This window comes from Diabrotica virgifera, chromosome 8 (genome assembly GCF_917563875.1).
Source record: "Diabrotica virgifera virgifera chromosome 8, PGI_DIABVI_V3a".
NCBI lineage: Eukaryota > Metazoa > Arthropoda > Insecta > Coleoptera > Chrysomelidae > Diabrotica > Diabrotica virgifera.
Window position 1 is genome coordinate 53,945,219 of NC_065450.1, and position 16,949 is coordinate 53,962,167.

Genomic DNA, 16,949 nt, shown 5'->3' on the forward strand with positions numbered 1-16,949 from the left:
GTCGATGATGTCCCGATTGTAAGTACCTTGTATTTTTACCTTGTATTTTGTTACCTATATATTTCCTTTGTTTTTGAAATATTTACCAATCAGAATGATTTGAATATGTATATATGCACTTATTGTGCCTATATGTAGTGCCTACGAAGGCACAGTAAATGAGTAGGCATTGGCAGATGTTGTAATTCGTATTGTTTATTGCTTGTTTTGATTTTATTAAATTGTTTCGTTCAATACCTGCTAGTAACCATACACTATCGGTTAATGAGAAAGTAATTATACAGGTGGCAAAAAAGTTAAATTTACTGAACAAATTAAAATTGGAGAAGAAGAAAAGTTCACATCAAAATCGTCAAATGATGACCTTCAATAGATTTAGTAGGAAAACAACAATAATTTGGCACTATGTTGGTACCATTTATATATGACGTGCACTGATAATATCTTCGATATTATTATATCTAGTATTTATTTTACTCACAACACTTTAATACATCAATAGGATAAAAAAGTCACCTTCCGAAAAAATGCACCGTAAAACCCCTTAAAAATTAAGAACTACTAGTCAAACTAGCCATCAACAGCTCCATTTTATGCAAAAAGTTTCTACCCTCCATCTTGTCCAATCTTACATCTCTAAACTGACCGCCCAAATGCTCCCATTTTCTTTCTGTTACGAGTCGACTTGGGAAAAAGTCAGTTCGTGGCGAATGCGCGACAGAAACTTGGGTTCCAGTTGACGGTTCACATCGTACCGCTATTATTCTGTCTCCTGTCGGTGAGGACAGTAGACAAGAACTGGCGTTTCCTAGTGGTTCAACGGTACCAGTACCTGAAAATATTGATTTAAAGTTAGATTAACTCAATGAACAGGTTTAAAAGGTATTAGGAAATCAAGCATCGTAATAACTAAGAGGCATTAATTTACGAAACACAACAATAAACTTATAAAATCAATGGGAAAATCCCAGTCAATAAACCTAACAGCCAAATACTATGGTATAGTATAACTAGACCCAAACCCAGACATCCAAAGTGAAAGTTATCCTCCAACATCAAATTGTTTTATATGGTTCACATAATGTTCAGAAAAAAGTCACACCATTTTGAGCGTCGGGTTTGGGTGGGAGAGGGGGGAGAAATCGGTAAATTCGTAGTTTTTTACGTTTTTCGTCAATATTTCTAAAACTATGCGGTTTAGCATGAACAACCTTCGATACAAAAATGTTCTACATTAAATTTGGAATAAAAAAGGCTCTATGCATAATCCTTCTAAAATGAACGGTTCCAAAGTTACGGAGGTAGTATAGTATAATTGATCCAAAAAAAGGTCTAACCCAAACATCCAAAGTGAAAGTTTTCCTCACAACACCAAATTGTTCTATATGGTCCACATATTGTTCAGTAAAAAGTTAAACCATTTTGATCGTCCGGTTTGGGGGAGAGACGGGGGAGAAATTGGTAAATTAGTAGTTTTTTTTACGTTTTTCGTCAATATTTCTAAAACTATGCTTTAGCGTAAACAATGTTCTATACCAAAATGTTCTACATAAAAGGTCCCATACATAATTGTTATAAAATCAACGGTTCCAGAGTTACGGAGGGTGAAAAGTGAAGGTTTCCAATACTTTTTATATTTTTTGGTTATTTATAATATTATTGCTGATGAAAGAAATTTTCTTTAACAGAATTGTGTTTTGTAAATAAAATTTGCTATTTCAGTGGCCGATGGTATGTTAGTGATAAGCCATTGAAGAAACGTCAACCTCACCGTATCCAAAATCATCATCAATTGCCCAAAAAATATAAAAAGTATCGAAAACCTCCACTTTTCACCCTCCGTAACTCTGGAACCGTTGATTTTAAAACAATTATGTATAGGACCTTTTTGTTTTAAATAGGGAACTTGCACAATTTTTTTTATTACATAATAATGTTCAGTTTTGTTTAAAAATGAGATTTCCAAAATTTCACGCTTCAAAAACTCGTAATAACTTAGAAATACGTATTTAAAGTCCTCAGCGGTATAAAATAGTTCAAACGACCCGTGACGTCACATAGTTTTACATTAGTTATTATTATGGTTATGTTTCGCTGTGTCTAAGTACACGCTAACGTGTACGCAAATAAAAAAAGTTAGGTATGTACACGCGAATTAAACTTCATCAAGCCAGTGACGTTATTATTTAGCGTGCGCAGTGACTGTATATTTTGGTACATGCTATTTTGATATGTTTAGCGTGTGTTTGATAGAAAAATATTTGTTAAAGGAAGGGAAGGAAGGGAAGAATTTGTTAAAACAGAACTATTCAGATGTTTCAAACTTAATTGTAATAAATCAATGTATATACTAAAGTATATATTTAGGTTAGCAAAATAAATATATGTATTTAGTTGACATAACACGTAAAAAATATTGTTAAAATAATTTTTATACGTAAGTTAATTATTATAACCAACTATTCTAAATGGGAAATAAGCCACAATTTAACTAAAAAAATGATTTTATTAACGTTTCGACGTCCAAATCGGATGTCATTGTCAAAATACAAAAATTAGTCAGATTAAATAAATTATTAGAAAAATTTTTTACCAAGCAACACCATTTTTGTTTAATTTAATAATATTTTGTATTTTGACAACGACGTCCGATTTAGACGCCGAAACGTTAATAAAATCATTTTTTGGTTAAATTGTGGCTTAGTTCCCATTTAGAATAGTTGATTACAAAAATGCCACAAGGATAATAGCTTCAGAACAAGTTAATTATTATTGTGAAAGCTTTAGGTCTTCTTTTTATTTTAATCTTTTACGGTAATACATACTATTTCATTTATAACTAAAAAATATATATATTAATTTATAGTCTCTTATCTTTTTCGTACTGTTTTAAAATGTTCTTAAACTCATTAAAAGAACTAAATAATTGTCCACACTCCGTAGTTAATTTAAAAACAAACACTAAACAAATAAAAAATAAGAAATCACTGACACTCTAACTTTTTTATTTGCGTACACGGTAACGTATACCTAGACACAACCTTATATTTAGGTATATTCTTCTTCTCCTTCTTTAGTTTATTGGCCTCCACCTACTTGGGTATTTGGCAAGCTCATTGTCGTGGAATAAGTCAAAAATATTTATATTCTAATGACATTTATCGTATGTCATTGTAATAATATATACCAGTTTGTTAAAATTGTAGTTTTATACTGTTTTTGAAGGAAAGGAACGAAGGTTTACTATTGAAAATAAAACCATTTTGTAAAAGTACGAATTTTTCTATGAATAGTTCAAACGATCAAAAACACTTGTAACGTCACATAAATGTATTTTCTAGTGACGTTTATAACGTCTAATTTAAAATTCTGTTTATTTAAAACCAAGTGACGTCACGAGGCGTTTTGGACCACCTGTTTTAATTTGAATTTTTAATCGTCTTTAGGGGCCAAACGAAAGACAAACAAAACTTTTTTATCTTTGATACATGTTTTAAATTATGTTGTGTTTTGATTTATAACATTTTTTTCGAATTTAAAAATTTATGCAAGTTCCCTATTGTATGTAGAACATTTTTGTATGGAACATAGTTTTAGAAATATTGACGAAAAACTGAAAAAACTACTAATTTACCGACTTCTCCCCCATCTCCCCCAAACCGGACGCTCAAAATGGTGTAAATTTTTACTGAACAATATGTGGACCATATAGAACAATTTGGTGTTGGAGGAAAACTTTTAAAAAAATTGAAGAAAGACTTCTGTGTAAAAGGTATATTTATTAAAACCCCAATATTAATAAATATACCTTTTACACAGAAGTCTTTCGTCAATTTTTGTAATTAATGGTATACAGCCAGTTACGGGAAATTTTTCCTTATGGATTTTATGAAAACTTTTACTTTGGATGTCTGGGTTAGGCCTTTTTTGGACCAATTATACTATACTACCTCCGTAACATTGGTACCGTTCATTTTAGAAGGATTATGCATAGAACCTTTTTTATTTCAAATTTAATGTAGAACATTTTTGTATAGAAGGTTGTTCATCCTAAACCGCATAGTTTTAGAAATATTGACGAAAAACATAAAAACTACGAATTTACCGATTTCTCCCCCCTCACCCCTCAAACCCGACGCTCAAAATGGTGTTGGAGGATAACTTTCACTTTGGATGTCTAGGTTATGCCATCTTTTGGATCAGTTGTATCATACTAAAAGTGATAACAAACTGAATTAAATTATAACATAAGCAGAAGAACAAGTAGAATGCATACTCCTTGACTGTTAAATAATAAATAGTTTAGGCGACAATATATCCCCTGTCGCACTCCTCTGCCAATTTTAATCTTCCCAGTCATGCAATGAAGGTTACCAGGTTATTGTCGCATTTTCATATATATTTCGAATAACATTCGCATACCTGTGGTCTATTCTGCATTCTGATAGTGCTTTTAAGATAGCAACAGTTTCCACGGTGTCAAATGCTTTGTGGAAGTCGACAAAGATAAGAACAAGTGGTCTATTATATTCGATAGACTTAAGTTTGCCCAATTTGATGTTATTTTCAAATTACAAAAAAGAGCAATAAGATATCTGTTTGGCCTCAGAAGAACAACCCATTGCAGAAGTTACTTTAAAGATCACGAAATTTTAACCCTTCCATCTTTGTATATTTTAGAAACTGTTTGCTTAATTCGTAAACTCATGCATGTCTTCCCAGCAAGGCCTCATCATGACTACTCCACCAGAAATTCAACTTTTGATGTCTATTTACCGATCCCGTCTTCTGAGTTAGTAAAGAAATCTATACTATATTCCGCAAAAAAACTATACAACCATCTCCCTTTACAACTCAAATCTGCAACATCCTTTCTCAAGTTCCGTAAAATGACAAAAGCTCATTTATCTAAAAGACCATATTATTCAGTAGAAGAGTTTCTTAATGACTAACTAAGAAATCACAGTAATGTACAAGTAACTAAAGTGTATTTATCTATATCTGGGTGTCACATACAGCAGCTTAAACTTATTAGTTCCTTTGTTTGTGTTTTATTATATTATGTTGTATGTTCAATTTTGCAATTTATAGTAATTTTGCAATATATTGGTTTTTGTTTTTTTACTTCACTTTTTTAACTTGTTTATATTTTTTTTATTGACGATTTATCTAATTTTATAAAATTGTATTTGTTATTGTTATGTATATCTTTTTCGTGAATCTATGTTAAGCTTTGTCCATAAAATTGTATAATTTTCAGTGACAATAAAGCATATTTCTATTCTATTCTATTCTATTCTAAATAAGCGCGACAAACTTTAAGGGGTAATTCTGCATGAAAAAAGAATGACCGTTTGATTCATGAACATATGTCTCCAAATTCTTCGTTTCCGAGATACGGGATGTTGAATTTTTTCTTACACACTGACGATTTATTTATGGCTCTAAAACCGGTTGAGATATGCAAGTGAAATTTGGTGGGTTTTAAGAGGTAGCTATTGCGCATTTTTTGACGTACAATTATGTATTTTATAAATAACTACCTCTTAAAACCTACCAAATTTAATTTCCATACCTCAACCGGTTTTACAGCAATAAATAAATCGTCAGTTTGTAATAAAAAATTCAACATCCCGTATTTCGAAAACGAAGGATTTCCGGACATATGTTTATAAAGCAAACTGTCATTATTTTTTCATGTAGAATTAACCCTTAAAGTTTGTTGCACTTATTTAGAAACACCCTGTATTGATAAAGAACATGTCTAATTGTTAAAGTAGGTACCTAACTTTTTTATTAGCCAACATAAGTGAATGAGTCAAAAAACGTAATGTTAAGAAAGCCTAAGGCTACAATTGAGTTTTAATTTCAATATTTTTTAAATGCTAGAATATTCCACGGGGTGTTCAGAATTTTGAGGAAAAAACATAGTATTATTGTTACACTCGGTATATAATGACATTTACATGCTTAGCAACAATATTACTACATTGAGATTCTTAAAGACTAAGGCTATAACATGTGTCCCGATTTTTTTGGCCAGGAGTGTATATTTCCATTTTTGTCTTTAAGTTGGAAGATTTATTTTTCGCCATTTTACATTTTTCTCCTCAATGCTTTCATGCTTTCGTTTTTTTTTCTATTGTTTTTATAATTTTCTCGGCTAATATCCCGTCTGATGGCTTTAGAGATTTCTTTATTGATAATGTTGATTTCTTGTGAGTCAACATTTCCTTGACTTTCAGCACTCTACAGTCTTACTATTTTTTGTTTCGCTTCTTTACTAATTTTTTGTTCTTTTCCATGTTTAGGGCCAAATTTTTACTGTGCTTTTGTTATTGTATCTACCATTTCTTCGTTTAGGTTGCTTATACAACTTCTCTTGTTTTAGTCCTGAGTAAGTTACTGGAAATATATTTTTCAAAGTCAAGTTCATTCGTTGGGCGTATCCCAGATTTTAAGTTTTTTACTTTTTATCATCTTCAGTCTTTATTGCTTAATATTGATTTCTACAGTTGCTCGGACCATTCTATGACCACTTCTTCTTCCGAACATCTTTAACTACATCATGCTTTTTTTTGTCAGTGATGATGAAGTCGATCTAGATTTTGGCTTACCATCGGGGCTCCTCCAAGTCCATCTTCTTTAGATCAGCTTATAGAAGAAGCTATTTATTAAATATAAATTGTTTTATAATAGGAAATTTAAGAGCATTTCGCCCCCTTCGTATCTACCAGGTGTGCCCAAATTTCCGAGAGAATTTTCAGCTGAATCTTTCGCTGAATTTTCAGCTTTAAGTAGCTTAGTAGAGATTTAAACTGGTTCAGAAGCTTTATTATTTTTGGCTTGCTGTGTTAATTTTCTGACTTTCTTTAGTAACGAATAAAAAAATATATTATTTATTTAGAAAATAAAATAAATTTGGATTCTCTTACCTAAATGATTGGAGTTTCCTAAAGCTTGCCATCCCATTGTCTTAGCCAAAGCTTGAACTGCCAATATTTGATGCTGGTTAATATGACAAAATATTAGATCTCTTAATTCTTGTGGTTCGTAACTCATGTTCATCACTTTTCCGTCTCTGCAGATACATTTTAGATTCTTCTGTCCTAAAATATTAAAATTATGTAAGAATTTAAATATTACAAAATATATTATAACACAATCTGTGAATTTTATCAATAAATATATAATCTACCCACTTATGGTCTTAGTAGAAGATGAACTAACTCACCCAATTGAAGCCGGCAATTTGATAAGACAGAAAGATTCCTTTAGTCCTTTATTGTTCAACCTGATCATGGATGAAATAATAAAAAAAATAAGAACTAAAAAAGGATACCAAATGGGAGAAAACAACTTAATATAATCTGCTATGCAGACGATGCAATACTAATCTCTCAAAGTGAAGATGACTTACAACGTATGCTGCACCAATTCAACATAATAGCCAGAAAATTTAACATGTTAATTTCCTCAAAAAAGACAAAATGCATGGTTTTAACAGCAAATCCAATAAGATGTAAATTGGAGCTGGAGGCTCAGATAATAGAACAAGTAATGGAGTTTAAGTATCTAGGCATCACACTATCTAGCTACGGAAGGCCCGAAACAGAAGTGGAAGATCAAGTGAATAGATCAAACAGAGCCGCAGGTTGCCTGAATGACACAATATGGAGAAATAAACACATCGGAAAAGAAATGAAAGGCAGGACACACACACACACACACACACACACACACACACACACACACACACACACACACACACACACACACACACACACACACATAATAAAAAAACACTCAAATCGGACAACAGATTTAGGAAACTCGAGACATCAAACGTGTATAATTCATAGAGTGACTCGATTTTTTGCCCGCGAGTGTATTTCTTTCCCCAATTGAGATAAAAATGAGCTATGTTTCGGAACGCAGAACAAATTATTTAAGAGTATTACGACCAATTGACACAAGGTACAGAGTGGAGGTAGGAACGTAGAAATAAGTAAACGCAAAATATCGCTGCACGTCATAATTAATTTTGTTTCATTATATTATTATCAATGCATTAATTCTTGACAATTGTGATTAGTTTTGATTATAATATAATTTAGTTGTGGTTATATATATAAAAAATGCAGTGTGGTTCAAAGTTATACCTGGCAAACGTTTAAAAAAGTGTACACTATCTGTTTGAATTCCATTAAAATTTATTTGGTTGTCTTAAATAATTCGAAATCGTTTCCCTTTTTTTCCCAGAAGTGGAAGATCAAGTGAATAGATCAAACAGAGCCGCAGGTTGCCTGAATGACACAATATGGAGAAATAAACACATCGGAAAAGAAATGAAAGGCAGGATTTACAAAATAGTCATCAGACCAATAGCTCTATTCGCGCTGGACAATCTGAACGTACCCAGAGGGAGAACGCCTGTGCATTACAAAATTTAGCATTCGCGGAGGTCGAATTTTTCCCTCTGAACACCCTCCGGATTTTTAATTCGGTGTTCGCGCAGTACAGAAAAAAGATCCTGAACGTGTCCGGGATACCCTCTCGACGTTCGAGGATTTTGTTTCGGATTTTAAGTTCGCGCGGGCGCACAAAATATTTGGGAAGAATTTCTTGACATTCTGTTCTTACTCCCCCTCCAATTCTCAACCTAAAATATTGTTAAACAACTTGTAAACGTAGATTCTGGCTTTTAAAGTTTTGAAATTATGTAAAGTATTGTATCATTTAAATATTATTTTTTTCAATTTAATTGTGGCTATTTCCTATATAAATAGTTAATCATTTAAATATTCTTCAAACAAATTTTAATATTTTTTATATTAAAGCATTTTTAGTTGTTTTTGTCAATGTTTTCCATTTAGTATGTTTAAAAATAAGTAGGTACCTTTTCTAGTATTATTATCATCTAATTACTTTTCATTCGATATTCGATAATTATCTATTACAGTAGTATTACAATAAATTGTACTCTGTTTTTACTTAATTTCTTCTATCTAGATGAGCTTATAAGTACCTACGACCTACATATATATTCTTGTGGTTTATTTTTCAGTTTAATTTATAAGTTAAATTAGTCTCTTATTGAATATAATGAAACATAAACAACACATCAAAGTTATTCTGAAACTATTTCTTGTGTCTTGTTATATTTCATTATTTTTGTGGTGTAATAAACCACAACACAATGCCACAACCTATCAAATTCAATATATCAAAATTGAAAATGATTGCTTTACTAAATTATTCTTCTTTCAGATAATGTTCAACCCCCTGGAAGTTAAAGGTAATTTTTATATCTAAATAACAAGCTGCAACTTCCAAGTAATTCAACAATCTTTTACTCTCTACAAAAATTTAAGCCGGATTTTGGCGTGGAAATACCAAATTATATTTTCGAAATAAAAGACGCTAATCAAACTTGTAAGAAAAGCATTGAATAGAAAGTTAATCCATTGCCTTTGCCTGTTGCTGTTATTCTATTTCTCCATAGATAAAGAATATATGTCTTTATTAGAGTTGCCAGATGTGATTTTCTAAATCCCCCAAATTTAAATTTTTGCCACATTATAACAGCTTTGTTCGCGGAGACAATCCATGACTGGTTTCTGACTGATTCGCATGTGCAGTTCCGTTTTCAAGCGCTTGAAAACGGAACTGCGCATGCGAATCAGTCAGTAACCAGTCGCGGACTGTCTCCGCGAACAAAGCTAATAAATTAGTAGCAGTAGTAGTCAAATGTAGAGAACAGTAAACCAAAATTACACTACTTATCAACAGAGGGCGATGACGTAATTCATAGGTTCTATCGTCTTCAATAATAGAATAATATGTAGAAAGAACTGTATATTCTACTGTCATTTGTAATTATTACAAATGAGAGTAGAATATACAGTTCTTTCTACCTACATTCGCAAATTTAATTTACCATGACCGTTAAAATCCTCCATAATTTTTCCCCTAAAAAATCCCCCAACCATTTCTGCTCATAAAAATTCCCCCAGACTCTTTCAAATTACCCCAAAAATGGGGGGAAATACCCCAATCTGGCAACTCTGATGTTGACATACAAATTTGTTGCATTTGCATTTTTTGTTGACATTGATTTCGAAATAAGAAAAGGGACAAGAAAAGGCTTTCTTCTCTAACCTTAATGTATGCAACCCGTCATTACATTACGAATCCGAAAATTGTTCGCGGAGAATAAAATCCTGAACATGTCCAGGATAAGTTTACGTTGACGCCTGCGCCTTGGAGACTAATCCCGAACTTACTCTGAATACGTTCAGGTTGTACAGCGCGAATAGAGCTAATAATGACATACGCGGCAGAAACACGACCCGACACAGAGAGGACAAAAAGATTGCTCGAAACAGCGGAGATGAAAACCCTCCGAAAAGTCGATGGTAAGACTCTATGGAGATGCAAGGTGGACAACATTAAGATGCAGGGCCGGCGATAACGGGCCTGCAAGGGATGCATTGCAGGCGGGCGCCCCTGTTTGGGGGGCGCCAAAATGAGCTTTTTTTCTGCTGGTGTTATGTAAAATACTAAAATACAAAAATTCATTTTTTAAATGTGGTTTAAATTCGTCATAATACCCTAATCTGTGTTTGTTAGTTTTGCATATCACATAATACCTATACAAAAATATGCAATGCGGCATAGAAATCTTACCATGTATTAAATTTTATTGGTCAAAGATATCATATTTCAACCAAACAACTTTGCTCAACTTGTTTATGTTCTTCAAATTTCTTGCAAGTTTTTAGTTTTGTATCAGCAGTTATGAGAGGAAATGAATGATTTCTAGTAAAATAAACAAGATTGTGATACTGTTTTCTTGCCGCCTGCGCCTGTCTAATTATTTAAGTATTATGTATTATTATTAATAGGTATCAAGTTAAGTATTAATCCCATAAAAACATAATATTTAAAATAAACATTATAAAATTTAGTTTAGAGCTCTTTAGATTTAGTATTATTTCATGTGATTACAGAATAGTTTGTCAGTTGTAGGTACTCTGCAGTTAAAGAATAGCATTCAAATGTATAAAATTATATTTGTTGAGTACTATTCACTCAGTACTATTATTAATTTACGGTTAAGTTATTATTTTTATTTAGTTAAATAAAATGGATTAAAAAAAATTATCTGGGGCACAAATCGAAAAATAAAAGCTGAAAAAGAAGAAATGACACAAAAAACAATATTAGTTCTCTTAGCCAATTTCTTAAAAAAGTTAAAGTGAAGTTGTTTTGTCAGATGAGGGGTCCAATAAAACTGTAGCCGAACTTTATTTACCGGGGACATTTGCGGATAGCGTTACACCGACTTAAGTCGGTACCTCGCTGCCCGGAACACACATTTTTAGGACACAAGTCCAAAATCAAGTCATTAATAGGGAGAAAAGCTCTTCTGACTACCCCTAAAATCAGGTTGTTTAACCACATAAAGTAATACAGATGATGTGTTCCATTACCCAGTGCATCCAAGGTAACGTTCAGTACAAAGCCTCCTGAGGGTAAAAACATGCCGAAGATACATGGATGGGCGCGGTGTAGGTCGCGATTCGCGATCGTGGTCGCTACATCGATATCAAAACAAATCTTCATTTTCTTATGAGATCGCACATACCAAGGATGTATCACCCGTTCACCCTCGCGACCTTGCATCGCGATTTACAGCGATGTCGATGTCAAAACAGGATACGGAAAGTATTTTCGGTTATTCGTTATGTACTGTGATGGGAGGGGTGGTGATACAGCTTGGGGGGTCAGATAGATACGGGGTCAGGTTACGCAGTGTGACCGGTTTGATCTTCGGACATGTGGGTCTCACTGTTCCATTTGAACACACATAATGTTTCCGAGGCTGGGGTTGTACGAGTATCTGTGTGTATGCGTGTGGAGTGGGGGGCGCCTGTGCTAGTTTTGAAGGCGGGCACCTTATACCCTAGCGCCGGCACTGTTAAGATGCAAGGACAATGGTCGCGTTCACCAGAATAATCCGAGTGCAATCCGATTAATTTGCGCTGAAACGCTGACAGTTTTTTTACTAGTGAACGACTGACGTTTGACATTCGATTGAGATTGTTATGTGTTCCATTTGTTTATGTTTTTATTCTTTATTTATATAATAATATAATTTATAACCTAGACAGTTTTGTTTTTAAATAAAACTGTCTAAACTAAAATGGATAATATTCTTGAAGAATTTTTGTTTGGGGACGAAATTAGCAAATGCCGTTATACCTACATTAAATTTAGCGGATGTACCTACCTCAAATTATTCCAGAAGGATGAGATGAAATAATAACAAGGAATTCGTATGTCCAGAAATGCTTTCCAGGTAAAATTGTATAACAAATTAATAACATCATGTATATATTATTATATTTCCAGGAACTCTTTAATTGTATTGGTTATATCCACCAATTTGAAAACAGAATAATTCTATTGGAAAAAAATAAGTAAACCAGAGAATTTGTTACTGGGGATAGGTTTGGTTTGCCAAAGAGCTCTGGACATAAGATTTTCACCCAAATAATATAGAATTACAAAAAATTGGAAATAACTAATCTTGAATATCAATGTGTATATTGAGTTTAATTTTATTGTAAATATTCTATAATATAATTTTATTGTAAATATTGTATTAACACATTTGTGGAAACATCTTCATATGCAGACAGTAATTTCCCTTTGTAAGTACATGCATATATAGTCGTATCTGCGAATGGGTTAATTGTAAACCGTAATCAATAAAAACTTTGTGTAAATCGATAAAAAACTGGTTTGTTTGAAAATAAATGTAGTACAAATGTGTTCATAATATTTATTTTCATGCTTAGATCAAAACTAAATGTATTGTAACACAACCTTTCATATATCCTCCTCCTCCATTGTTAAGCAGAATTTGTTAACAAGAATCCATTCTTTTTTTAATAAGAGGAATTTCTTCCTTAGCGTTCTGGTTGTGGCTCTAAAATTGCATTTGTTTCACTGAGAGCATCTAAAATGTCTCTCAATCCTTATTTCGTTTGACATAGCCATACTCATAGAAATAATTCTATCTGTATTGATGGTATTATCAGAGAACAACGAACACATGGTGGTCTTCAGAGTGCTCCCAACCAACAGTACCTTATGCTGCTCCGTTTTCTTTTACTGTTTTAACTCTTATCCGGGCAAGTGGGGCTCAATAGGCCTGAAACGCCATGTCTTTTATATGGAAGTAAAATGTCTTGCCCGGATAAGTATTAAAGTGAGCTTTCTCGTTTCAGAATTTTTTATCGAATACAGCTTCAAGATAATATATTGTAACCATGCAAAATAATTATTTTTTTCCCTTTATAGGTTGCCAGCAACACCTTTGTAATGTAAGATTGCTTGGAAATGTGCTTCTGTATGAGCATCATAAAGGGATGTCTATTGCATTCCCAGTTTATCTCAAGAGTTAGTTGGTTGTGATCAAAGAATCTTATTAAAAAATAGATTATATCTCCCTCTAGTTCTTTTTTCATAGTTCCTCTACTTATATTAAATTTGGAGTATGCCTAATTCCATGAAATGACAACAAATAATATGATTGTAAATAGTTTTGAAAAATCTGTTTAAACTGTATAATTAAATTTTTTTTAAAACATCTACTTTTAAAAATTTCGTACCTAGGCCTGGATCCCGCATACCAAAAAAAGTTGATTAATAGCAAGCTGAAAATTTGTTAATAGCTTAACGGTGTCTAGTTGGACACACTTTGATATATAGAAACACTGGAACAGGGGAAGCTTTAATTGTGGAACGTGTCATCCTGACAAGTTTATGATTGTGAAAACTAGCATGTTGTTTTTAAGTTTATTCAATAGCAAACTTTGTATATAATATATGAAACAATTTTTGTCTGAAAAATATGTTGGGCATTTTAATAATTCCGACACGTAGAACATGTCAGAGGATAGGAATTATATTGGTGGTAAATAACAGTCTGATTTTTGCATGCTAATGAAAGAGTAACAAATCAATTGGAAGTTCTGTCCTACACAATACATGAGACGTTTTCGTAGTCTGACGTTCGAAACCTGTAACCTGTTCCACAATTAAAACTTCCCGTTCCAGTGTTTGTTTTAAATTAAAACATCAAAGTTTGTCCGACTAGACACCGTTAAGCTAATAACAAATTTTCAGCTTGCTATTAATAAACTTTCTTTTGGTATGCAGGATCCAGACCTATTAACTATTCAACTCAAGCTAATTCCATTTTACCAGCGAATATAAATCTCATTCAAAATTCGGCATATCTAGATACTCCTCATTAACTTAATGAAATCTTACCAGAATAATAAACGTTTACTACCAGAACAAGAAAATTTTGATAATAAATTAAAGATTCGGTCAGCTGTAGAAAGGTTTGAACTAATAAAATGCAAATTTACAGGATTAAAATTTGATACAGAAAATATTCGATTAACGAACATTGTGTTTTACACAATTTTATAATATAAAAGGCAATGTTCTGGATAAATGCAATATTAAGTAGGTATGCTAAATAAAGAAATTGATAATATAACGGTGAGTGAAGAAGAATAAAACATTGGAAATAACTAATATTGAGTATTATTGTATAGGTACCTACCTACCTAAGTATATTAAATTTAATTTTATTGTAGGTAAATATCAATTACAAAATAGTTGGTATGCAATCAATACCAATTTTTATAAGATTTGTGAATCAATCAAAAACTGGATTGTTGGAAAATAAATGAGGTAGGTACCTACTACAGATATCGTGTTAATATTTCTAACTTAATTTAGATAATAACTATATTAGTCTAGTAAAATAAAATTACACTACATGTAAAATCAAAATGTAAATTCGTACAGGTTGAAACAAATTTTATATCAAAGTTTAGGTGGGTACAAAAGATATTTTCAAGAAAGTATCCAAATCATACAAGGGGATCATTGTTTAAATAATTAAAAAGGGGTCATTTTTGAAAAAAAAATTACTTTTTTAACTGCTGAGGTCATTAAATTACTAATGAAGGTCTATAGGATTGTTTTCTGTAAAGTTGAAGGGAAAATCTTTCACATAAGTCTTACTAAATTAAATTTGACCCCCTATTTATTTAAATAATTATACATAAAACTTTAAAAACAAATTTGCAAAAAAATATTTTTAGCGTTTTAAATAAGCACTATAAAATATCTTGTTTTACAGAATAAGTTGTAATATATTATCAGTATTAAGCAAAAAAAAATTAGTCGAGAAATATTTTATATTTTTTGAGATATTGAATTTGTTTATTAAATGTTACTATATTTTCAATTGCAAAAACGCGGTTGTTGCCAAAGAAATATTCACCTGTATTAAATCTTATTATTTTTATTTATATATATATATTTTCGATAAATGTATTGATAAATTCAAATTTCAATTAAACTGTCCCCTAAAATTGCATTTGAAAATAATCTAAATTTGTTTATATTTTGTTTTTTTAATAAAGTCGCGGTGATTAAATATTTTAAAATGCCGTTTCGATAATTGGGTTCCTGGGAATTTTTTACTAATTAACAAATTTTTTTGTCTTTTTTTTCCTCTTCTTTTTTTTCTTGGCATTGTATTTAAGTTTCATTAAGAATGTCGAATCTCTAAGCTGTAGATTCTAGACCTAAAAATATCAAGATTGGTCTAAAATCACTTAAATAAAATGTGGCTACTTACTGAGTTACAGGGTGTTTTATTTAAAAATTTAAAAATTATTTTTACCAAGTACTTTCAAACTAATTGACGTATCCTTATCATACTTTACAGAAAGTGTGACTACTAAACAGTCTACTAAATTGTGAAAAACAAAAGTTTCTAGCTACCACCAGAGGCGTACGACAGGGGCCAGTTAATGGCTGACCCTTCCCAAATTCTACGCCACTGAGGGAATTACTATTTTAGCGAAATTTTTCGATTCTCAAATACTTTCTGTGTAAATAATATACTCTTGGTAATGATTAAGTCATTAGTTTTCGAGATATTGGACGTTAAAAATGAAACGGCATAGTTATTTTGATTGATTCATTCATTCATTTTAAACTTCCAATATATCTCAAACTGATGACTTTATCAATACCAATAAAGTTATTTACATACAAAGTATTGGAGAATCGAAAAATTTCGCTACAATAGTAATTCACTCAGTGGCGTAGAATTTGGGAAGGGTCAATCATTCACTATCCCCTGTCGTACGCCTCTGGCACTAGGTAGAAACGTTTATTAATCAAAATTTAATAGGGTGTATAATAGACACACTTTCTGCCAAGTATGATAAGGATACGTCAAATAGTTTTAAAGTACTTGGTAACAATAATTTTTAAATTTTTAAATAAAACACCCTGTAACTCAGTAAGTAGCCACATTTTATTTAAGAGATTTTAGTTTAATCTTAATATTTTTAGGTCTAGAATCTACAACTCGGAGATTCGACATTCCTAATAAAATTTAACCCTAAAAGGGCCCGTAGTAATATAACTCCAAGAAGAAAAAGAAGAAGAAAAAACGACAAAAAAATTTTGTTAATTAGTAAAAAAATACCAGAAACCCAATGATCGAAACGGCATTTCAAATTACTTAATTCCCGCGACGTTATTAAAAAAACAAATTATAAACAAATTTGAATAATTTTCAAATGCCATTTTAGGTGGGAGTTTAACTGAAATTTGAATTTATCAATACATTTATCGAAAATATACATAAAAATAAAAATAATGAAATCTTAAGCAGGTGAATATTTCTTTGGCAACAACCACGTTTTTGCAATTGAAAATATAGTAACATTTAAAAACAAATTCAATATCTCAAAAAATATTAAATATTTTTCGACCAATTTTTTTTGCTTAATACTGGTAACATAGCGCAACTTATTCTGTAAAATAAGATATTTTAT

General features: G+C 31.6%; 1 protein-coding gene across 1 annotated transcript in view; it reads right to left on the reverse strand.

The window, feature by feature from the left end:
• Positions 1–450: 450 nt before the first annotated feature.
• LOC114338551 (mediator of RNA polymerase II transcription subunit 17) overlaps positions 451–16,949 on the reverse strand; it is a 48,089-nt gene continuing 31,590 nt past the window's right edge. The window contains exons 8-9 of the mRNA XM_028289154.2: positions 6,936–7,109; positions 451–832 (exon numbers count right to left, since the gene is read on the reverse strand). Of these exons, the coding sequence (XP_028144955.2) occupies positions 552–832; positions 6,936–7,109 (455 nt within the window). The 3' untranslated portion in view covers positions 451–551. The remainder of the gene's footprint in view (positions 833–6,935; positions 7,110–16,949) is intronic.